The 25,550-nt window shown below is 42.9% G+C and overlaps 1 protein-coding gene across 1 annotated transcript; it reads right to left on the bottom strand.

Annotated features, from left to right (window-relative positions):
* Positions 1-385: 385 nt before the first annotated feature.
* Positions 386-20,070, bottom strand: LOC149472015 (parapinopsin-like). Its single transcript, XM_089652741.1, has 4 exons — positions 19,713-20,070; positions 15,915-16,243; positions 10,370-10,615; positions 386-694 (listed from the first exon to the last, which is right to left on the bottom strand). The coding sequence occupies exons 1-4, from the start codon at positions 20,038-20,040 to the stop codon at positions 560-562; spliced, it is 1,038 nt and encodes a 345-aa protein (XP_089508867.1). The 5' UTR covers positions 20,041-20,070; the 3' UTR covers positions 386-559.
* Positions 20,071-25,550: the final 5,480 nt, after the last annotated feature.

The raw sequence follows: 25,550 nt of genomic DNA, 5'->3' as shown, positions 1-25,550 counted from the left end.
TGATACTATTTTACACAGCACATTTGTTTTTTCTTGTTAAATGATAATGAAATAATTGCTATTGACCTCACAAAACAGCCTTATATTTTTGTTACCTTTTTAAAGGCTGTCTAAAAAGTACCCATAGATATACGAAGATCACATTACAAAATCTCTGCTGAGCATATTCAGTCATTTCTGTAAAGGAAAAAACATTTCCCTGCATTTTTAAATAAAACTATGTCTCACAATAATGGTCTTCATGATAAGGCAGACCATATCAATTATTAATTTGATATCAATATCAATTATTAAACAACATAAAATAAATAATATAATAAGGTGGAAGGTTTGCTTTAAAGTTGTAGTGTTATTTAAAAAACAAATAAAAAATTGATACAGGGCCTGATCTTTCAGCATCATCTTACAAACACTGAAGTTTATTCCCCACGGTCACCAAACAGAATAACATTTTCAAGGCAGATTTGAAGCTTATGGTGGCGGGGAATATATGTCTGGTTCTTAAATCAACACAATGATGTATCAGACACAACATTTTTTAATTGCAGTCTTGCAGTTACTAGGCTGGAGCCACTTGATTGGTTTTGGGAGCTGCTTGGATTTCAGCTGGAACAATCATAGATGCACTGTCCTCCTCTGGTGCAGATAAGTCAATGTGGCCACATGTCAAACACTGAACAGCGCAATGGCGGAACTGAAAGAAAATAAAGGGAAATAATTTATAAACATTTTCATTGTTTTGTTGCTTATGACTGTTTATGGTGATGACTGCTTTAAAACCTTCTCAGATAGTGTTTTGAGCCCCGGTTCACAGCGGTGTAACTTGTCATGCGATTTGACAGTTCCAAATCGTATGAAAAGTTGCACCCCATTTGTGCCTATGGAACCGTTCAAATCGGCGCAACTGATTTGGAGAGAAGGTTCCTGAACTATTTTTTTGCAATTTAATATATGATTTGCATAGACATCTGTGCATGAAGTCACATAGATGTCACACGAAAATCGCATTGACCTGCGGCTTTAAAATTGCGCTATTTCAAAGTTGCACTCTGTGTGAACCAGGGCTGAAAGAATGTTCTCGACTTTAACACATTTTTGTCCACAATACATATAAATATCAACAATCCCTGGTGATTATCATAATCTTACCATTACATAATTATAACTCTAAACCCTGATTCACACATATGCAAATTTGGATGTGTTTTGAACGGCACCAATTCGCAGGTCAAATTGTGTATTTTTCTGTGAAGGCCTTTCCCATTTTAGAACAATTATAGCATTCCATAGGTTATGAGTCTTCCAAAGGCTATAGTCCTCCAAAATTCGAATCTCAAATTGATTTGAAAATAACTAATATACAAAAGGAATCCAAATATACAAAATTAATTACAAAAACAAATCATTCGAACATAATGAATACGTTGAAATGGAATTACCCGTATAAGGCGACTGGGTGTATTCCATCTTCCATGTATCAGCATTGTATTAGGCTACTTTCACACTGAGCAGTTTTTCAAGCATTTTTGCGTAAAAAAAAGCGCCTGAAAAGCTCAAGAAAATTGCTTCCCTGTGTATGTCCTCCAGGTACTCCGGTTTCCTCCGACACTCCAAAGACATGGTAGGATAATTAGTTCCTGTCTAAATTGTCCCTAGTATGTTTATGTATGAATGCAAGTTAGGGACCTTAGATTGTACGCCCCTTGAGGGTTAGGGACTGATGTGAATGTACAATATATATATGTAAAGTGCTGCGTAAATTGACGGCGCTATATAAGTACCTGAAATAAATAAATAAATAAAATAAAAATAAATGTGAATATATATCTATGTATGTTTTCACACTGAGGCGTTGCGCTTGTGGTGCGGTGTAAAAACTCCTGCTTGCAGCATCTTTGGGGCATGTTTGGGGAGTTAAAAAAAACACCCCAAAAACACCTCTTTCCATTAAAATGAATGAAAAAGCCTGGAAAATGCCACTGAGAGGTGTTTTTGGCACAGTTTTAAGTCACGTGTCCTTTAAAAAATGCGGTAAAAACGTGGCAAAAGCTCCTATGTGTTTTTGAGGCGGTTTTGCTGTGGATCAGTGTGAAAGTAGCCTTAGAGTGCACTCAGTGATTACTTTATTAAAGCTGAACTCCAGGGGGAAAAAAACCCATTCAGTGGAAATTCCTAACTACTGCAAGGGTTCATATGTGTTTATGTCTTGGGTACCAGTAAAAATTACTGTTAGACTTACCTTGCCCCCTGCTCCTTCAACAGCCAGTGCTCTGGGCTGTTGGCGCTAGTTAATAAAACTGGAGCGTGCAAAATCTGGTCCAGCTCTGCAAAGAAACCAATCGGCTTCCTGGTTTTACTGCCAAAGCTTAATTGAACAAGTTGAAGTTACAAGCTGTTTGGCTACCATGCACAGCTACACCGGATTCTGATTGCTGCAGTTTTAGTAAATCAACCCCTATGTGTGGTCCCTCGGCTTCCTGTATCGTACTTGAAGACATCAGAGTACATGTATGTAACATGTCAGAAAAAATTACCATGCTTGGGTCTACCTCTGTCACCTAATAATAACAATGTGAGTGTCAGGAATGGACTTGCCAATAATGGTGGGACTCACCTGCTTTGTGGGCTGCAGTACCAGGGCTGGCCAGCGGGTGCTCTCAGCAATCAGAGACTCAACCCTGCAGTCAGCCAAAACACCTGAGGCTGATTGCAGGTGGTGTATTTAAGGGATGGCCAGAACTGCAGTCTGTGCCTTGGTGTGTGGTTTTCCATGGGCCCCTGTATCTTGTTACCTGCATTCCTGTTCCTGTCTGACTGATTTTCTGCTGACCCTGCCTGATCCGGACCTCTGCTGACTTCTCCTGTTTGATCCCTGGCTTGTGACCCCGACCATTCTCTGCCTGACCCCCTGTACCTACCTGCCTGTTAGTTGCTGTACCCGGCTCGTGACCTGACGACTCTCTGCCTGCTCCTCCTGTTCCTACCTGCCCGTTTGTTATTGACTCGGCCTGCCTGACTACGCTTGCATTGTACGTATTGTTATCTGTGGGTGGTTTGGTTTGGTTCGTTGCACTGTGTTATGTTTTAGTATTGCACTGCGTTTATGTATTGTTAGTATTAATAAATTATATTGTTTATAACATATCTGAAGCCTGCGTTTCCCTGCGTCAGTTCACATACCTCTGGTCATACCCGGAGCCCTGACATTACACCAAGGCCAATCCTGACCAGAAGTGGCTGCACAGGGAAGCCATCTTGGCTTGTTGCTGGGAAGGATGGATCTTGATGAGGTTGTGTATTTGTCGCTGCTGGTTTTTGATGACAGAGAATATGCTTATCAGACTCTGAGGGAGTATACCCGGGATCAACTGCTAGAATGTATATGGATCGCTCATGTTCTAGTAGATCAGGGCACAGAGTTCTCTGAGGTGCAACCTTTGATTCAGGTTTGTGTAGAGTTGGCTTCATCTGGTACCCCTGAAAGCAGGAATGACTTTTTGCCACCATTTAGTGCAGACCAGGTAGAGTCCCTGGTATGGTTATTAGAGGATGATGTGGATTGCTTCTTGGAGCATTATGCTGCATGTTCACCACAGGTATTAAGGGATTGTATAAACGCAGTGCAGTCTTTGACCAGACAGGCTTTGTGTAAGCTCAGCTTTGTTCAACCCATACTGCAGACATGGTCAGACTTGTTGCACCCAGCCTCAGTCAGCTTGCAACGTCATTCCTCTGCTCAAGGCACTCTTCCTGCATCCCCGACAGCACCCCCAGTGACGGCCCAGTATACTCTGCTAACTACCACATACCAGTCCCCTGCTCCCACTCGCTGCACCTATCCTTTCTTTGGCCCTGTGGAGAGGTCCTCTGTGGCGGCTGCTTCCTCCTCTGTTCCATCTTCCAGCTCTTCTCTGTCCTCAGCTGCTCCATTTGTTTGCAGACCTGCGTTTACTTGCAGTGCTCCAGTAGTTAAAACCAGAAAAAAGTGAAAATTCTTTCCAACCAGTACCATCCTGCCAGTATCCAAACCGGTGAGCCTGCCGTCTGAGAACCTGCCTTCCGTGGTTCAGCCTGGTGCCTCGGCACCTGCACTTCAGCCTGATGTCTCTACCCAGCCTGATGAACTGATCCAGCCTGATTATCCTATTACGCCTGATGACCAAGTGCCCGCTGTCATACCTGGTGACCCGATGCCCGCTATCGAGCCAGACGATCCAATGCCTGATGACCCAGTGCCCGCTGTCATGCCTGGTGACCCGATGCCCGCTGTCGAGCCAGACGATCCAACGCCAGATGACCCGGTGCCCGCTGTCGATCCAGACGATCCGGTACCTGATGACCCGGTGCCCGCTGTCATGCCTGGTGACCCGATGCCCGCTGTCGAGCCAGACGATCCAATGCCTGATGACCCGGTGCCCGCTGTCGATCCAGACGATCCGGTACCTGATGACCCAGTGCCTGCTGTCATGCCTGGTGACCCGATGCCTGCTGTCGAGCCAGACGATCCAATGCCAGATGACCCGGTGCTCGCTGTCGAGCCAGACGATCCGGTACCTGATGACCCGGTGCCCGCTGTCATGCCTGGTGACCCGATGCCCGCTGTCGAGCCAGACGATCCAATGCCTGATGACCCGGTGCCCGCTGTCGATCCAGACGATCCGGTACCTGATGACCCAGTGCCTGCTGTCATGCCTGGTGACCCGATGCCTGCTGTCGAGCCAGACGATCCAATGCCAGATGACCCGGTGCTCGCTGTCGAGCCAGACGATCCGGTACCTGATGACCCGGTGCCCGCTGTCGTGCCAATTGACTCAGAGCCCACTGTTGTGCCTGGTGACTCGGTGCCCACTGCCTTGCCAGATGACGCGGTGCCCGCTGTCGAGCCAAATGACCTGATGCCTGGTGACCCGATGCCCGCTGTCAAGCCAGACGATCCAATGTCTGACCCAGTGCCCGCGGTCATGCCTGGTGACTCGGAGCCCACTGTCGTGCCTGGTGATTTGGTGCCCACTGCCTTGCCAGATGACGCGGTGCCCGCTGGCGAGCCAAATGACCTGATGCCTGGTGACCCAGTGCCCGCTGTCATACCTGGTGACCCAATGCCCGCTGTCAAGCCAGACAATCCAATGCCTGATGACCCAGTGCCTGCTGTCATGCCTGGTGACCCGATGCCCGCTGTCGAGCCAGACGATCCAATGCCTGATGACCCAGTGCCCGCTGTCATGCCTGGTGACCCGATGCCCGCTGTCGAGCCAGACGATCCAGCGCCAGATGACCCGGTGCCTGCTGTCAAGCCAGACGATCCGGTACCTGATGACCCGGTGCCCGCTGTCGTGCCAATTGACTCAGAGCCCACTGTCGTGCCTGGTGACTCGGTGCCCACTGCCTTGCCAGATGACGTGGTGCCCGCTGTCAAGCCAAATGACCTGATGCCTGGTGACCTGATGCCCGCTGTAGAGCCAGACGATCCAATGTCTGACCCAGTGCCCGCGGTCATGCCAGTTGACTCAGAACCCACTGTTGTGCCTGGTGACTCGGTGCCCACTGCCTTGCCAGATGACACAGTGCCCGCTGGCGAGCCAAATGACCTGATGCCTGGTGACCCAATGCCCGCTGTCGTGCCTGATGACCCGGTGCCCGCCGCTCCGCCTGGGGGCCCGGTGCCCGCCGCCCCTCCTGGGGGTCCGGTGCCTGCCGCTCTGCCTGGGGGCCCGGCGCCCATCGCTCCGCCTGGGGGCCCGGCGCCCGCCGCCCCGCCTGAGGGCCCTGTGCCTGCCGCTCCTCCTTGGGGCCCGGTGCCTGCCGCTCCTCCTTGGGGCCCGGTGCCTGCCGCCCCGCCTGGGGGCCCGGTGCCTGCCGTCCCGCCTGGGGGCCCGGTGCCTGCCGCTCCTCCTGGGGGCCCTGTGCCGCTGCCCGGAGTCCAGCCCGATGTGCCGCTGCCCGGAGTCCAGCCCGATGTGCCGCTGCCCGGAGTCCAGCCCGATGTGCCGCTGCCCGGAGTCCAGCCCGATGTGCCGCTGCCCGGAGTCCAGCCCGATGTGCCGCTGCCCGGAGTCCAGCCCGATGTGCCAGTTTTTGATATCCCGCCAGTTACCAGACCCGGGCAGTGGAACATTTTGCCCAGCTAGGACTGTTTGGAGCGTCCTGAGGCCACTCCTTGAGGGGGGGGCACTGTCAGGAATGGGCTTGCCAATAATGGTGGGACTCACCTGCCTTGTGGGCTGCAGTACCAGGGCTGGCCAGCGGGTGCTCTCAGCAATCAGAGACAACCCTGCAGTCAGCCAAAACACCTGAGGCTGATTGCAGGTGGTGTATTTAAGAGATGGCCAGACCTGCAGTCTGTGCCTTGGTGTGTGTTTTTCCATGGGCCCCTGTATCTTGTTACCTGCATTCCTGTTCCTGTTCCTGTCTGACTGATTTGTTGCTGACCCTGCCTGATCCGGACCTCTGCTGACTTCTCCTGTTTGATCCCTGGCTTGTGACCCCGACCATTCTCTGCCTGACCCCCTGTACCTACCTGCCCATTAGTTGCTGTACCCGACTCGTGACCTGACCACTCTCTGCCTGCTCCTCCTGCTCCTACCTGCCTGACTACGCTTGCATTGTACGTATTGTTATCTGTGGGTGGTTTGGTTCGTTGCACTGTGTTTATGTTTTAGTATTGCACTGCGTTTATGTATTGTTAGTATTAATAAATTATATTGTTTATAACTAGAGATGAGCGAATCGAACCTGGCGAAGTGGAATTCATTTCGAATTTCAGGAAAAATTCGATTCGCATCAAATCCGAATTTTAGCAAACTTCGGGTGCACGAATCGAATTTTTCCCGATCAGCCGGCAAAAGTGTCACTGCAGAGAGCTCCGCTATTTCTGACAGTTCTGACAGTTCATTTACAGCGGTTGAAACATTGTATTTATTTGTTTCCATTTAGGATACAGATGTTTTTATTCAGAAATAAATAGATACAATGTTTCAACCGCTGTAAATGTGAAGGAACTGTCAGAGAACTGTCAGAAATAGCGGAGCTCTCTGCAGATACACTTTTTGCTGTACTGGAATACTTCTTCTTTTCATTCTTCTTCTTCTTTTCATTCTTCTTTTCATTCTTCTTCTTCTTCTTTTCATTCTTCTTCTTTTCATTCTTCTTTTCATTCTTCCTCTTCTTCTTTTCATTCTTCTTCTTTTCATTCTTCTTCTTTTCATTCTTCTTTTCATTCTTCTTTTCATTCTTCCTCTTCTTCTTTTCATTCTTCTTCTTCTTCTTCTTTTCATTCTTCTTCCTCTTCTTCTTTTCATTCTTCTTCTTCTTCTTCTTCTTTTCATTCTTCTTTTCATTCTTCTTCTTCTTCTTTTCATTCTTCTTTTCATTCTTCTTCTTCTTCTTCTTTTCATTCTTCTTTTCATTCTTCTTCTTCTTCTTCTTTTCATTCTTCTTTTCATTCTTCTTCTTCTCATTCTTCTTCTTCTTCTTCTTCTTCTTTTTATTCTTCTTCTTCTTCTTTTCATTCTTCTTCTTCTTCTTCTTCTTTTTATTCTTCTTCTTCTTTTCATTCTTCTTCTTCTTCTTCTTCTTTTCATTCTTCTTCTTCTTCTTCTTCTTTTTATTCTTCTTCTTCTTTTCATTCTTCTTCTTCTTCTTCTTTTTATTCTTCTTCTTCTTCTTTTCATTCTTCTTCTTCTTCTTCTTTTTATTCTTCTTCTTCTTCTTTTCATTCTTCTTCTTCTTTTCATTCTTCTTCTTCTTCTTCTTTTTATTCTTCTTCTCCTTCTTTTCATTCTTCTTCTTCTTCTTTTTATTCTTCTTCTTCTTCTTTTCATTCTTCTTTTTATTCTTTTCATTCTTCTTCTTCTTCTTTTCATTCTTCTTCTTCTTCTTTTCATTCTTCTACTTCTTCTCATTCTTCTCATTCTTCTTTTCATTCTTCTCATTCTTCTTCTTTTCATTCTTCTTTTCATTCTTCTTTTCATTCTTCTTCTTCTTCTTTTCCTTCTTCTTCTTCTTCTTCTTCTTCTTTTCCTTCTTCTTTTCCTTCTTCTTCTTCTTCTTCTTCTTCTTCTTCTTCTTCTTCTTCTTCTTCTTCTTCTTCTTCTTTTCATTCTTCTTCTTCTTCTTTTCATTCTTCTTCTTCTTCTCATTCTTCTTCTTCTTCTTTTCATTCTTCTCATTCTTCTTCTTTTCATTCTTCTTTTCATTCTTCTTTTCATTCTTCTTCTTCTTCTTCTTCTTTTCCTTCTTCTTCTTCTTCTTCTTCTTCTTTTCCTTCTTCTTTTCCTTCTTCTTCTTCTTCTTCTTCTTCTTCTTCTTCTTCTTCTTCTTCTTCTTTTCATTCTTCTTCTTCTTCTTCTTCTTCTTCTTTTCCTTCTTCTTCTTCTTCTTCTTCTTCTTCTTCTTCTTCTTCTTTTCCTTCTTCTTCTTCTTCTTCTTCTTCTTCTTCTTCTTCTTCTTTTCCTTCTTCTTCTTCTCCTTCTTCTTCTTTTCCTTCTTCTTCTTCTCCTTCTTCTTCTTCTCCTTCTTCTTCTTCTTCTTTTCCTTCTTCTTCTTCTCCTTCTTCTTCTTCTCCTTCTTCTTCTTCTTCTTTTCCTTCTTCTTCTTCTCCTTCTTCTTCTTCTTTTCCTTCTTTTCCTTCTTCTTCTTCTTCTTCTTCTTTTCCTTCTTTTCCTTCTTTTCCTTCTTTTCCTTCTTCTTCTTCTTCTTCTTCTTCTTTTCCTTCTTCTTCTTCTCCTTCTTCTTCTTCTTCTTCTTCTTTTCCTTCTTCTTTTCCTTCTTCTTCTTCTTCTTCTTCTTCTTTTCCTTCTTCTTTTCCTTCTTCTTTTCCTTCTTCTTCTTCTTTTCCTTCTTCTTCTTCTTTTCCTTCTTCTCCTTCTTCTTCTTCTTCTTTTCCTTCTTCTTCTTCTTCTTCTTCTTCTTTTCCTTCTCCTTCTTCTTTTCCTTCTCCTTCTTCTTTTCCTTCTCCTTCTTCTTTTCCTTCTTCTTTTCCTTCTTCTTTTCCTTCTTCTTTTCCTTCTTCTTTTCCTTCTTCTTTTCCTTCTTCTTTTCCTTCTTCTTTTCCTTCTTCTTTTCCTTCTTCTTTTCCTTCTTCTTTTCCTTCTTCTTTTCCTTCTTCTTTTCCTTCTTCTTTTCCTTCTTCTTTTCCTTCTTCTTTTCCTTCTTCTTTTCCTTCTTCTTTTCCTTCTTCTTTTCCTTCTTCTTTTCCTTCTTCTTTTCCTTCTTCTTTTCCTTCTTCTTTTCCTTCTTCTTTTCCTTCTTCTTTTCCTTCTTCTTTTCCTTCTTCTTTTCCTTCTTCTTTTCCTTCTTCTTTTCCTTCTTCTTTTCCTTCTTCTTTTCCTTCTTCTTTTCCTTCTTCTTTTCCTTCTTCTTTTCCTTCTTCTTTTCCTTCTTCTTTTCCTTCTTCTTTTCCTTCTTCTTTTCCTTCTTCTTTTCCTTCTTCTTTTCCTTCTTCTTTTCCTTCTTCTTTTCCTTCTTCTTTTCCTTCTTCTTTTCCTTCTTCTTTTCCTTCTTCTTTTCCTTCTTCTTTTCCTTCTTCTTTTCCTTCTTCTTTTCCTTCTTCTTTTCCTTCTTCTTTTCCTTCTTCTTTTCCTTCTTCTTTTCCTTCTTCTTTTCCTTCTTCTTCTTCTTCGTCGTGCCCAGTGACTGCCCAAATGAGTGAAGTGTGCGGTGATTCTAAGATCGACGGCACTCATCTGCATGTCATACTGACTGACAGTATTATTTCTCTTCCCCAGCAGACTCCAAGGGCATTTAAATTAAAGGTACAGTGTTCTGCACTAATATAAAGGCTCTCTGAAGCCTAGAAACCCTTTAAATAAGTTAAATTCGCGGCGAATAAATTCGCATCGAATCAAATTTCTCCCGCAAATTCGGCGAATCGGCCGAATCGAATTTTTTAATAATTCGCTCATCTCTATTTATAACATATCTGAAGCCTGCGTTTCCCTGCGTCAGTTCACATACCTCTGGTCATACCCGGAGCCCTGACAGTGAGGCTGACAGAGGTAGACCCAGGCAAGAATCCATGAAAATGAACTATGAAGTATGAAGACTGTAAAAAACTGTAACCCTGGTTTAATGAGTTTTGATCTCTATGCTGTTGGTGACAAGTCAGAATTTGATGTACATGGCATGAATCTATAGATATATGTCTTGCAAAGAAGTGAGGAAAGAACTCTGTACCTGCCCTAGATTCAAGTACCCAGTAAAGTGGCTACAGAATGCTTATTATAAAACTGATAGTACCACCAGGGACTTCTCCATCATCTGCTTGTTCCAATACGGTCCGACATTTTTTTACTTGTGAAAAAAGAAAATAATAATCCACTTCTATTTGCTTAGATCCATGTAAGCACATCAAAGCATATCAACTCCTTACCTGTTTATTTAAAAATATGTAGATAATTGGGTTGTAGACAGGACTGGTCTTGGCAAAGTATGTAGGCAGAGTTGCAGCAAGAGGAGAAATGTAGAGTGTTGGGTTAATGACAACAATAAGAGCAAAAATGGTGTATGGAAGCCAGCAGATCAGAAAAGCAATAACCATAAACAACACCATAACCACAACCCGGAGCTCTTCTTCTTTGTTACTCCTTCCTCCCTGCTCTTCTATTTTCCTGTTTAGCTTAAGAAATACAAATACATTAGGAAATACATAAGATGTTTAAATTAAGACTTCTATTGAAACAAACTAAAGGCACTATTAAAAGGTCATATGTTATCTGTGGAAAACATTATGGTCTAGAAATTCAGCAGATACTGAAGGATTAAAATGCCTTACATGATTTTCCTATAGGGACCAGTTATTTATAGTTATGTCTCTTTGCAAAAGATTGGCGGTTTTGCAGCAAAAAAGTAATGCAACACTCAAGTTAAAATCTTTAATCATCCTTAATGCCTAACTTCAGCCAAAATGTTATATTTAGATTTAGAGAACGGTTGGAACCACTGTCAGGATTATGTTGCTGTCTGTACGCCAGCTGGAGATATTCCCCTTAACAAGGTTTTTTCCAGCGGGAACATGGAGGAACGCAGTTTCGGCACCTCCAGCACTAAATGTATGTAATGGCAAGGGGTGGTGGGGTTTATTGCAGGGTCCATTGATGCTGGCTTCTATGGAATCTATTGTCGCTGGAGGGTATCTCTTTTTGCAGGAAAGGGGGTATCTGCTGATTCTGGGGAGCTCTACTGCTGATGGTGGGGGATCTATTGTTGCTGGGGGGGTATGTTGTTGTGTGGTCAATTGTTGCTGGGAGGGATCTACTGTTGAGGGGGGGGGGTCTATCATTGCTAGCTTCTGACGGGTCTACTGATGCGGGCTGTGGGGAGATCTTTTGTTGCCGTGGGCCTACTGTTGCTGGGGGGTATTTTGTTGCAGGTGGTCCATTGTTGCTGGGAGGGGGGTCTATTGTTGCTGGCTGCAGGGGATATATTTTACTGCTTTTCTTATTATCATGAAAAATTTTCATACAAATTGATACTTGGTTCTGTACTCTCTAAAATGGTGCTACTGGGAGGTAGGTAAGGGGTGGAACCAAGGGACTGTGCGGGACGGAGACAAGGGGTGACTTGGAAAGCGAGAGTTCCTGCACCTCTTCTCTGAGAAAATAAGCCCTGCCCCTTACTTACTGCTAGGTCAGGGAAATTTCTGCAATGTTGATCAGGCAAAAACAAAAACATATTTTGGTAGAGTAAGGAAGGGGATAGAATTTCTGACAATGTATACATCCCTGTCTGTACCTTCCTGTCCTCACACTACTCCAATTCTTGTACAGAGTCATAGAAAAAAAAATAAACCTGGCAGAACTATTAGATCTCCAACCACTTTATCTGAAACTAAAGTAAAACTTTGGCTACAGTTACACTATGAGTGCATGCTTTGACATTAAATTAAATGAGTACATCCCTTTTGAAAAGTAAGATTTTAATCAATATCTCAATGAACACAAGAACAATTTCCACAATTTTGACAAAACTGAGTTTTATAGAACATTTGTTTAGCTCATTACATGAAAGTAAGGTTAATAATATAACTTAGGTTACAAAATCTTAAGTTTTACTCAAATTAGTTGATGCAAAAATGAATACACTCCAGGACAAAAACTACTCCATCTAGTATTTTGTATGACCTTCATGATTTGTCAGGACAGCACCAAGTCCTCTAGGCATGGAATCAACAAGTTGGAGACATATTACAACATCGATCTTTTTCCATTTTTCAAGAATGACATCTTTGAGGATGGAGAGTGATGCTCAACTTGTCTCTTCAGAATTCCCCAAAGGTGTTCGATTGGGTTTAGATCAGGAGACATACTTGGCCACTGAATCACTTTCACCCACCCTGTTCTTCAGAAATGCAATAGTGGCCTTAGATGTGTGTTTTGGATCATTGTCATGCTGGAAAAGTGCAAGCCGACCAAGGGCATGGAGTGATGGTAGCATCTTCTCTTTCAATATAGAGCAGTACATCTATGAATTCATGATACCATCAATGAAATGCAGCTCCCCGACACCAGCAGCATTCATGCAGCCCCATAAAACACTGCCACCACTATGTTTTGCTGTAGGCAACATGCATTTTTCTTTGTACTCCTCACCTATGCGATGCCATACAGTTTTGAAGCCATCAGTTCCAAAAACATATCTTAGTCTCAGCACTCCAGAGTACAGAGTCCCAGTAGTCTACTTTTTCAACATGAGCCCTGGCAAATTCTAGGCAGGCTTTTTTGTGCATACCATTCCTCTGCAGTGTAAGCCGTATTGTGTCACGGGATACAATCACCCCAGTTTGGTTTCTACTTCTTTAGCTAACTGCAGTGAACTTGCATGCCAATTTTCTTCAACCCTTTTCATCAGAAGACGCTCCTGTCGAGGTGTTAACTTCCTTGGGCCAGACCGCCTGGACGTCTCTGTGAGATGGTTGCAGTTCCATCTTTGTTAAATTTTTTACCACTTCTGCTACAGTATTCTGACTGATAAGTAAAGCTTTGCTGATCTGCTTGTAGCCTTCACCTTTCTTGTGTAAAGAAATTATTTCCTTTCTCAGGCCTTGTGACATTTCTCTTCCATGTGGTGCCATTGCTGACAGCATGAAATGGGAAGGGGATTTCTTTGTTAAGTAACGCCCTTTTATAATCAACTGCTGGACACTTGTTTAATGAATAATTACACTCACCTGTAGTTGACTTCTTGTTAATTAGGATTTTGTTGTCTAAAAGTTAGCTTTGTACCTAAGACTTTCATTGGGGTGTATTCATTTTTGCAACATGGTCTTGAATGAATTTGTTAGGAAAAATACTTTTTTGTGCGTACAAATTAACAAATCTTGCTTGCAATCAATAGCCCGCATTTATGGGTGTATTTTTTAGTATAGAGTCCCATAGAAAATGTTAATTTTGAAAGGAAAGGTTTTCTGACAAATCTATTGGAGTGTGCTCATTTTTGCTGAGCACTGTGTTTTATATATATACATACAGTGGGGATCGAAAGTTTGGGCACCCCAGCTAAAAATTTGTATTAATGTGCATAAAGAAGCCAAGGAAAGATGGAAAAATCTCCAAAAGGCATCAAATTACAGATTAGACATTCTTATAATATGTCAACAAAAGTTAGATTTTATTTCCATCATTTACACTTTCAAAATAACAGAAAACAAAAAAATGGCGTCTGCAAAAGTTTGGGCACCCTGCAGAATTTATAGCATGCCCTGCCCCCTTTGCAAAGCTGAGACCTGCCAGTGTCATGGATTGTTCTCAATCATCGCCTGGGAAGACCAGGTTATGTCAATCTCAAAGGTTTTAAATGCCCAGACTCATCTGACCTTGCCCCAACAATCAGCACCATGGGTTCTTCTAAGCAGTTGTCTAGAAAACTGAAACTGAAAATAGTTGACGCTCACAAAGCTGGAGAAGGCTATAAGAAGATAGCAAAGCGTTTTCAGATGTCAATATCCTCTGTTCGGAATGTAATTAAGAAATGGCAGTCATCAGGAACAGTGGAAGTTAAAGCAAGATCTGTAAGACCAGGAAAAATATCAGACAGAACAGCTCGCAGGATTGTGAGAAAAACAATACAAAACCCACGTTTGACTGCACGATCCCTCCAGAAAGATCTGGCAGACACTGGAGTTGTGGTACACTATTCCACTATAAAGAGATACTTGTACAAATATGGTCTTCATGGAAGAGTCATCAGAAGAAAACCTCTTCTACGTCCTCACCACAAAAATCATCGTTTGAACTTTGCAAATGAACATATAGACAAGCCTGATGCATTTTGGAAACAAGTTCTGTGGACCGATGAGGTTAAAATTGAACTTTTTGGCTGGAATGAGCAAAGGTACGTTTGGGGAAGAAGGGGCACAGAATTGAATGAAAAGAACCTCTGTCCAACTGTTAAGCATGGGGTTGGATCAATCATGCTTTGGGGTTGTGTTACAGCCAGTGGTACAGGGAACATCTCACGAGTAGAAGGAAAAATGGATTCAATAAAATTTCAGCAAATTTTGGATGGTAACTTGATGCCATCTGTGAAAAAGCTGAAGTTAGAGAGGATGGCTTCTACAAATGGATAATGATCCTAAACACACCTCGAAATCCACGGGGGATTACATCAAGAGGCGTAAACTGAAGGTTTTGCCATGGCCTTCACAATCTCCTGACCTCAACATAATTGAAAATCTATGGATAGACCTTAAAAGAGCAGTGCGTGACAGACAGCCCAGAAATCTCAAAGAACTGGAAGACTTTTGTAAGGAAGAATGGGCAAAGATACCTCAAACAAGAATTGAAAGACTCTTGGCTGGCTACAAAAAGCGTTTACAAGCTGTGATACTTGCCAAAGGGGGCAGTACAAGATATTAACTCTGCAGGGTGCCCAAACTTTTGCAGATGCCATTTTTTTGTTTTGTGTTATTTTGAAAGTGTAAATGATGGAAATCAAATCTAACTTTTGTTGACATATTATAAGAATGTCTAATCTGCAATTTGATGCCTTTTGGAGATTTTTCCATCTTTCCTTGGCTTCTTTATGCACATTAATACACATTTTTAGCTGGGGTGCCCAAACTTTCGATCCCCACTGTGTATATATATATATATATATATATATATATATATATACACATCTCATTCTGTTGATCCTGCCAGAAATGTGATCAACTCTTAGTTTTCTTTTGTAGGGTGACAATGCGGTGGGGTTGATTTTCTAAATAAAAATAGTCTGTTCACTTTGCAAGGGAAGCTGCACTTTGTAAGGGATATTTCCACACAGCTTAGCGAATGGGGTGAAGCTCTGCCAACTTTCATCATCCAATTATGTGCAAGAAAAATACTGTTTTTTCCCCTTTTTCTTGCACATGATAGGATATTCTTTTAAAAGTGAAATTTTACCACATTCGCTAAGCTCTGGGAATAATTGTCTTGCAAAGTCCAACTTCCCTTGCAAAGGGAATCAGCCTCTGTGCCTCTGCTACACTGAAATCCCCAGAATTTTGTCAGCACTGCTGAGTTGTCCTCTGTGTCCCTTTCTCTAACATAAGGGGGAGATGTTCTGTAGCTCACAAATTAAATTAGGACATCCCTGGATTTCTGGCCCAATGAACAAACATGTTCTGTACTTGCAGCATTTATAAGTGGATAGAACGTTAGGAAACTGTAGATGTGCTTCATAAAAGTTAATGGATCATGTTTTGGGGAAAAGGTGCAGCATTGAGTTGCTACGTGGTGCACTGCTAGGCAGGTCTTCACAGAAAAACCATCAGGGAGCTGCATTTTAGGTATTTTCTATAAAAAAAACCTGATGGACAGGAGGGGGCTCTAGGAAGGGTGACAGTGCTACATATCCTTTTTGATATATGGAACTGCTGTGTGTTGGTTTTTATTAAAAGCAAAAGGTTTTCAATAGAACATGGTGATGAAATATACCTTATGCAGCGAACGGAGAATGCTTCCATATGAGAATCCAATAATGGCAACAGGAATAATGAAGCATGTCAGAAAGTATGTAATCAGGTAGCTATAGTTACTCCAGGATCTCTCTTCCCATCCAATGGAGCAAGAAGTTTGAACACCTTCAAGACCATAGGAACTCCAGCCAAACAGAGGTGCTATTGCCCAAATTAGACAGAACAGCCAAATAAAAGCTAATCCTTGGTAACCCCTTTGTGTACTGAGCTTCAGAGCTCCGATTGGCTCACACACCACATTGTATCTTTCATAGGCTAAGATGGTCAGAGACCAAAGTGATACAATTCCTGCAGCAGAAGAGAAATATATAAAATAAATAACATTTCTAGGTTGATGCTTGCCTGTTGGTTGAACAGTAGAAAATCTGTTACTGGCCAGGTTAAACAATACATTAGTACATAAAAATTTTTCCAGTGTTACTTTTTTTGTTTTTTAATTTCATTTATATAAAGCAAAGCATGTTTACATAGAATGTTACACTTGTGTTTATATTGTGAACTTACCATTTTGTTGTAAGACATTTAGCTGTTGTAATTTGCAAATATACCAGAGGAGGGAGCAGTGGATAATAAAATGCATTAAATTGAATGCAAGGTCTGCTTTGTCAGGGACAGTGAAATTATTGTGTCGGTCTAGAACATCAAAAATACATTCAAATATAGACATGATTCATGCTTTTAGCAAATATTTTAAAAAGGAAATGTTGAATTTTTGCATTTTACTTTATTTTCATCCTGCTTTATGAATAATAAAATTATCTTTGTACATTCGATTGCCAAACCCAGTGAAAACATTCTACATACTAGAATTATGTTTAATCATTGTCTTTTAGTTGTATAGACTTTTTATTTTCTTACTGAAAATGTGTCCTAATTGATCATTTGTTGTCAAGAAAACATTTATACACTGCTCAAATAAATTAACAGAACACTTATTAATCAGCGTATAGCATCAAATCAGTTAAACTCCTGGATTATTGATCTGGTCAGTTAAGTAGCAGAGGGGGTTGTTAATCAGTTTCAGCTGCTTTGGTGTTAATGAAATTAACAACAGGTCCTCTAGATGGGCAACAATGAGATGACCCCCAAAACAGGAATGGCTTTACAGGTGGAGGCCACTGACATTTTTTTCCCTACTCATCTTTTCTGATTGTTTTTCACTAGTTTTGCATTTGGCTAGGGTCAGTGTCACTATTGGTAGCATGAGGCAATACCTGGACTCTACAAAGGGTGCACAGGCAGTCCAACTCCTCTAGGATGGCACATTAATACATGCCATTGCCGGAAGGTTTGCTGTGCCTCCCAGCACAGTCTCAAGAGCATGGAAGAGATTGCAGGAGACAGGCAGTTACTTTAGGAGAGCTGGACAGGGCCATAGAAGGTCCTTAACCCATCAGCAGGACCGGTATCTGCTCCTTTGTGCAAAGAGGAACAGGGTGAGTACTGCCATAGTCCTACAAAATGACCTCCAGCAGGCCACTGGTGTGACCAAACAATCAGAAACAGACTTCATGAGGGTGGCCTGAGGGCTCGACGTCCCCTAGTGGGCCCTGTGCTAAATGCCCAGCACCGTAGAGCTTGATTGGCACTTGCCATTGAGCACCAGAATTGGCAGGTCCGCCACTGGTGCCCTGTGCTTTTCACAGATGAGAGCAGGTTCACCCTGGGCACATGTGACAGACATGAAAAAGTCTGGAGAAGCCGTGGAGAATGTTATGCTGCCTGTATCATCGTTCATCATGACCATTTGGGTGGTGGGTCAGTGATGGTCTGGGGAGGCAAATCCATGGAGGGACGCACAGACCTCTACAGGGTAGACAATGGCACCCTGACTGCCATTTGGTATCAGGATGAAATCCTTGGACCCATTGTCAGACCCTACGCTGGTGCAGTGAGTCCTGGATTCCTCCTGGTGCATGACAATGCCCGGCCTCATTTGGCGAGTGTATGCAGGCAGCTCCTGGAGGATGAAGGAATTGATACTATTGAATGGCCCCCACACTCGCCTGACCTAAATCCAATAGAGCACCTCTGGGATATCATGTTTCGGTCCATCCGACGCTGCCAGGTTGAACCTCAGACTGTGCAGGAGCTCACTGATGCCCTGGTCCAGATATGGGAAGAAATACCCCAGGACATCATCCGTCATCTCATTAGGAGTATGCCTCGATGCTGTCAGGCATCCATACAAGCACACAGGGCCCTACAAACTACTGAGTACCATTTTGAGTTACTGCAATGACATTTCAGCAAAAGAGACTAGCTTGCTGCATCATTTTTTCACTTTGATTTTTGGGGTATCTTTGAATTCAGTCCTCTGTAGGTTTATAATTTTCATTTCCATCAAACAATGGGGCATCCTTATGTTCCTAACACATTACCCAGTCCATATCAGTGTAGATATCCAGGATGAGATTTTTCCCCATTGAGATCTGATGTGTTTTCAAAGTGTTCCTTTAATTTTTTTGAGCAGTGTATTTTGTTATAGAACCTTTATATGAGTTCATAAAAATGCATAAAATATAAAGTATAGAGAAAATGCAACTGCTGAAATATTTCCTTCATGCAAGGGAAGCTTTGACCTCCATATTATTTTGAACAAAATATATAAATGATAATTATTACTAGTGAACCAAATTTAGATTAAAACATTAAGAGCGGATTTACACTAGGTGTGGTGCGGTTTTGTGCTCCAGTTTAAGTAAGAATTTAAAGTAGTTGTGCAGCAGTTCAGGGCCAGTTCAGAAGCGGTTCAGGATCGGATTTGAAGAGAGAAAGCCGTGCTGAAATTGTGTTCACAAACTAATGATGTGTGTGGTTTAAAAGTGGTTCCCATAGAAGTCAATGAAAAGAAAATGTACAGGAACCTTTCTGAATTCACACTAAAGCCGCACTCCAGCTGCACCACATATGTGTTAACCATCACAATAGAAATCAAGGTTTGTTCACATGCTATTCGAATTGGATGCTGTTCAAAACGCATCCGATCCACATATATGTGAACCGGCTCTAAAATATATCTAACACAAATGCTTTTTAGCATTTAGGGTCTGGTAGATCTATGACATTTTCTTCCTGTCTGTGTTCCATTGAGGAGATTTTTACTTTTCGGCCTGCAGACAAAACATGAAATGATGAAATCTTTCCAAAGTACAAGAAATCACTTAGAAAGTTGTCCCTGCAACAAGTGTCCCTGTTGGAGGACTGTTCCTTTATTACTGTTCTGGTGACAACTCATAGGGATAGATTTACTAAAGGCAAATAGACTATGCATTTTGCAAGTGCAGTTACACTTTTCCAGGGCATTTGCTCCAGAACTTAGTAAATGAGGTGAAGCTTCACTTTGCAAAGAGTAACCAATCACATGCAAGGAAAAAAAAACAGCATTTTTTTCTTGCACATGATTGGATGACAGAAGTCAGCAGAGCTTCCACTCATTTACTAAACTCTGGAGCAAATGCCCTTGTTGAATGCAGTTGCATTCGCAAAGTGCACAGTCTATTTGCCTTTAGTAAATCTAAAGTTAGATTTGCCCTCAGCAGGACAAACAGAGAAGCTGAATCTTCCCAAAAGGGGAAAACAGTCAACAATACAATTTACAGGTTTACTAAACCTTAAGGCCCCATTTCAATTTAAAAAATGCTTTATTTTAAACTGTGCACAAATATAATTATGTAATATACAAAATATCCAATAATAACACATATAATAATATTAATACATTTTGCTTAATGTTGTAGTAAGAAAGAAATCTTACCAAAGTAGTTGACAGCAAAGCCCTGGAAAATACAGAATTTTTCACCCAGGTAAAAATATCCATGGTAATTGGTACTAATCACAATGGTGGTCCCACACAGTGTGATTAACAGATCGGAAAATGAGAGGTTGAGAATAAAAATATTGATAGGATTGCGAAGGTTTGGATATTTCATAGTCACCAAAATGACCAACAAATTATTGAAAATTGAAAAGGCAGCATTTAGAAACATAATAAACGCTAAGATGCTATAGCCAGACCTGGGGAATATAGTGGGCTTGGCAGTAAAATTCTCGGTGATCTCAGTTGTAGTCATAGCAGTTTCCATACTGATGCAGTACAAGCTGGCTGTCTTTTAGATGGCCACTGGCTCACTATCCTCTATATTATATTCTTGTCTCTTGGCTGTCATGTTTCAATCTGTAAAACTGCTTTTACATGTATTATTTTGTGAAGGATAAGGGATAAATACATCTTTTAATTAAAGTAGCAGCTGTTCCTTTAAGCTCGCCTTTATATATACACAATTTAATAGAATGGAGACTCTTAATCAGATTATTTTCATCTTAGCAGGGGACTAATTTAACAACAGTGATATCTTACTTTTTATTTCAAGATCCACAAGCATATTCCCTAGCAAATATTATATACTGCTTCTCTGAAAGATGTTTTTGCCTTATTGTATAATTATGGTATAGGATATTTAAGGTTCACATTAGGTTGTCCATACCAGTCTATGGTCCCATTGATATTTTCACTATGTGGACAGATAGGCATCCCTCTAAATTATCATTCTCAGGTACAACTAAGTCAAGACCATAAAGACATGGTTTGACCTGCACAGAGCTCTGACCACAACTGTGATGAACTGTTCCTGTGTGATCACATTTTGCCCTTTCTGTTCTGGTTTTCTCCCCTTTGTAAAGCTGGACATGTTTCACAGACATTCTACACTGTTTGTTTAGGGAAATGTGACCTTGTAGTCTTTCACTTCTAATAGAGTTCATACTGTATTGTTAGTCCTAGGGTTTGTTGTGGGTGGGGAAAACCCGGTGCCAGGCTGTCTGGTGGGGGTGGGGTTGAAGCTGTATATACTGAGCTGTGTTTAATAAAGATTCAGTCATTTTTCACCCTACACGAAGTTCCGACTCGTGGTTTTGGGTAGAGCAAAAGGGAGGGTTTTTTTAGCTATAATATCTGCCTTGGAAGACTGGCTGGAAAAGAGGACCATTGGGTGGGACATATCGCTCCGCACGAGGAAGCCCAGGCGGAACGGTTCCGCCACAACAACCCTATTCATCACCTTTGGGGTGGATTAGAACTTGATTTGCAAGCAAGGTCTATTTGTCCAATATCAGTGCCTGAATTTGGAAATGCTCTTTTGACTGAAGTGGCAAACATTTCCACAGATACACTGCAAACTCTTCTGTAAAATCAACCTAGGAGTGTGGAGACTGTTGTAGTTGGAAACAGGCCAACTCCATTTTACTGGCCAAGGTGTTAGAATGGGATACCCAGCAAGCTCATACAGGTATGGAGGTAAAATGTCCTTGAACTTGACATATAGTATATTTGCCTTCACTACTTTTAGGAAACCTGCACTGAACCTTTATTTTCTCCTGAAAATGCTGGTTCTCAGGATATAATGCTTATCCAATGTCTTCAGAACTTACCAAGTACTAACCAAGAAGAAGCATGAAAATTGGTAGTTTTGTTTTTATATGCTCAAAACTGATGATCAATGAAAAAAACCCCAAAAAAAACAAACTGTAACTGGGCTTTAAAAATGGTTTACTAAATCTTTCTTTCTGCCCTTTAGGCTGGCCACACACAAGCAGATTTTCAAATGAACATTCTTACTAACATTCAAATAAGAGGTTTCCAGTACATTTGACAGCTGTGTGAATGTCGTTCAAAAGTACTTCAAAATATGATTTGCTTTTAACAATTGATTTAGGAACTAATGGACTTTATTAAAAGAAAGAGAGAACATTTTCCATGCTGCTCCTTCGAAATTGCTCATTTGTGGTTTTAATCGAATATCAATTTGACCCACTAACAATTGGAATATTGAATGAGTGTTTTTAAAAAGAAACAATTTGAACAAAAGTTGTTCCACAAAAGAAATAGAAATCACAAAGTAATTTTGGTTCCCTCAGTGTGTTGGAAGCACACACTAATGTATATATATATATATATATATATATACAGTATATATATACTATATTGCCAAAAGTTTCGGGACACCTGCCTTTGCATGCACATAAACTTTAACGGCATCCCAGTCTTAGTCCATAGGGTTCAATATTGTGTTGACCCGCCCTTTGCAGCTACAACAGCTTCAACTCTTCTTGGAAGGCTGTCCACAAGGTTTAGGAGTGTGTCTATGGGAATGTTTGACCACTTTTCAAGAAGAGCATTTGTGAGGTCAGGCACTGATGTCAGACAAGAAGGTGTGGCTCACAGTCTCCACTTTAATTCATCCCATAGGTGTTCTATCGGGTTGAGGTCAGGACTAGGTGCAGACCAGTTAACCACTTGCCGACCGCGCATAGCCGAATGACGGCTGCACCGCGGCCGGCTAGTTCTGGGTGGACGTCATATGACGTCCTCCCAGAACGCGCTCTCCTGCGCGCCCCAGGGGGCGCGCACCCGGCGATCTCCGTGATCGCTGTGTCCTACGGACACAGCTGATCACGAGATGTGGTGAAAGGCCGATCCCACCGGCCTTTTACCACGTGATCAGCGGTGTCCAATGACACGCTGATCACAGGAAAATGCAAGTGCCGGTTCTCGGCTGCACTTTCCTCACGCTGTCAGATCGTGAGGAAAGTACTGCCGAGAACCGGCAGTTGTCAGAGCGGGGATCGGCACCGATCATCAGGGCACTGATGATCAGTGCCCTGATGATCGGTGCCCAGCAGTGACCCCCGCAAGTTCCTCCCAGCAGTGCGCCCACTAGCCCCGCCCACCCATGCCCAGCAGTGCCCCCACCTGTGCCCAGCAGTGCCCCCACCTGTGCCCAGCAGTGCCCCCACCTGTGCCACTCTGCAGTGCCACCTACCTGTGCCCAGAAGTGCCACCTACATGTGCCAGCAGTGCCACCCACCTGTGCCCACCCACCTGTGCCCACCAGTGCCACCCACCTGTGCCCACCAGTGCCACCTACCTGTGCCCACCCACCAGTGGTGCCCACCAGTGCCGCCCACCAGTACTGCCAGTCAGTGCCACCAGTCAGTGCCCAGGGGTTGTGCCAGTCAGTGCCGCCAGTCAGTGCCCAGAAGTGATGCCAGTCAGTGCCGTCTATCAGTACCCATAATCAGTGTCACCTATCAGTGCCGCCTATCAGTGCTGCATATCAGTGCCGCCTATCCGTGACCCCTAATTAGTGCTGTCTATCAGTGCCGCTTATCCGTGCCACCTCATTAGTACTGCCTATCAGTGCCCTTTAGTGCTGCCTATCAGTGCCCATCAGTGCCGCCTATCAGTGCCCATCAGTGCCGCCTCATCAACGCAAATCAGTGAAGAAGAAAAAATACCTGTTTGAAAAATTTTATAAAAGAAACAAATAAACTTTTTTTTTTTTTTCAAATTTTTTGCACTTTTTTTAATTTATAGCGCAAAAAGTAAAGCGCCCAGTGGCGATTAAATACCACCAAAAGAAAGCTCTATTTGTGAGAAAAAAATGATCAAAATTTCATATGGGTACAATGTTGCATGACGGCGCAATTGTCAATCAAAGTGCGGCAGCGCTGAAAGCTGAAAATTGGCCTGGTAAGGAAGGGGGTATAAGTGCCTGGTAGGCAAGTGGTTAAGCACCAAGTACTTTGCATTGCACTTGGTGGTGTAACGCTTGGATACAGCTGCTCGGCCATGGAAACCCATTCCATGAAGCTCTCTACGCCTTGTTGTTGTGCTAATCTGAAGGCCACATGAAGTTTTGAGGTCTTTAGCTTTTGACTCTGCAGACAGTTGGCGACTTCTGTGCGCTTCAGCATGCGCTGACCCTGCTCTGTCATTTTACGTGGCATATCACTTCATGGCTGAGTTGCTGTTGTTTTCAGTTGCTTCCACTTTTACTGAATATTTACTAGGAAGGAAATTTCATGGATGGACATATTGCATAGGTGGCAATCTATCACGGTACCACGCTTGTATTCACTGAGCTCCTGAGAGCTACCCGTTCTTTCACAAATGTTTGTAGAATCTGTCTGCATGCCTAGGTGCTTTTGTTTCTTTACACCTGTGGCCATAGAGGTGATTGGAACACCTGATTTCAATGATTTGGAGGGGTGTAGCAGTACTTTTGCAGGGCTTGAAACTTCCACTCGCCTGCTCGCCAATGGCGAGTGGAAATTATGGTGGGGGCGAGTGTGTCCCCCAGGGCAGGGGTGTATCTACCTCGAGGCACCGCTCGAGGTAGAAGGGACCTTTTGGGCAGCAGCGGACAGAGCCATGCAGGGCCGCCAGCAGAGGGGTCACACCGGTGCCCTTGCAGTGGCCTGGACAGCAGGAGAATCGATGCGGGTAAGGGCAGTTGCAGAGCGATGCTCCTGTACCTCTCCCTCCAGCAGCTGACGAGCTGGGACCAGGGGACAGCCTGGAGCAGGGAGAGGAGAAGTGTCGGAGAGGAATAAGCCTGGAGCAGGTGAGCTGTGCTGTGTTCTGTGGGATCTCCCTGCCTCCCTCCCTACACTGACGGATCGTATGGGGCTGCAAACCCCCCCCCCCTTCTGCTGCCCGGAGATCAGCAGCCCTTGGAGAAGGTGAAGAGAGAGAGAGAAGGAGAGAGAGAGAGATGAAAGATGTGTATTTCTGTGTATGTACATGTATCTGTGTGTATGAGTGTCTGTACGTGCCTGTGTGTGTGTGTATACATATGTCTGTATGTGTGTGTGTGTACATGTGTCTCTGTGCATGTGTGTACATGTTTCTGTGTGTGTGTGTGTGTGTGTGTGTATGTACATGTCTGTGTGTGTGTACAGGTGTCTCTGTTTGTGTGTGTTTGTTGGTGGCGAGTAACTCTAAGGCCTGGCTAGTAGCTCAGGACTTGAAATTTTAAGCTCTGACTTTTGGAAATATAGTGTGTATATATATATATATATATATATAACTGGGTAGCAGCCTGGGATAAGTCAGCCTAGGAGTGAGGCAGTGAGTGCACCTCAGGACAGGCTGGGAGGATATATGGGTCAGGGCTTCTGGAGCCACCCCTCCAGAAAGTGCGAATACTTTTTGGAAGAGGGGCGGAGGAGGGGAGGAGACCCAGATCTGCATATATGGAGTGGACAAAAATTTGGAAACACTACATGATTTGCAGGTGTGAAAGTGACGACATGTTTCATGTTCATTTAACATTCTTCTCCTTCCGCTGTGTGATGAGACACCTAGATAACTGATGGAAAGCCTCACTTTTGTTATTCACTGCATGCGCTGCTACTAATACAGAGTCATAGCAGAACTTACTGAGTTTCAAAAAGGGCAGATTGTTGGTGCCCAATTACATGATGCTTCTCTGACTGAAGTTGCCATTTTATTTACCATGTTATGAGATACAGTATCAAACTTTATGATGGCATATACAGTATCTCACAAAAGTGAGTATTCTTCAGGCCCCATCATCACCTTAAAAGGTAGAATCACTGTCAGTGACTATGTATAAATTTTGTCCGACCATGTGCACCCGTGGTGCAGACAATGTTACACAAACACAGCGCCTTTTTACCTGCATTCCTTGCAGAGATATACATTGTGTCTCAGTACTTGAGGCTGCATTCACATTTGAGCGTTTTGTAAGTTGAAGCTCCAAGCTCCAAAAAAGCTCAAACTTAAAAAAAT

Source organism: Staurois parvus, unplaced genomic scaffold, assembly GCF_062004578.1.
Source record: "Staurois parvus isolate SC_StPar_1 unplaced genomic scaffold, SC_StPar_1.0 ptg000025l, whole genome shotgun sequence".
Taxonomy (NCBI): Eukaryota; Metazoa; Chordata; class Amphibia; order Anura; family Ranidae; genus Staurois; species Staurois parvus.
The sequence above is the reverse complement of the archived record's forward strand: the minus strand, read 5'-3'. Positions and strand labels throughout refer to the sequence as shown.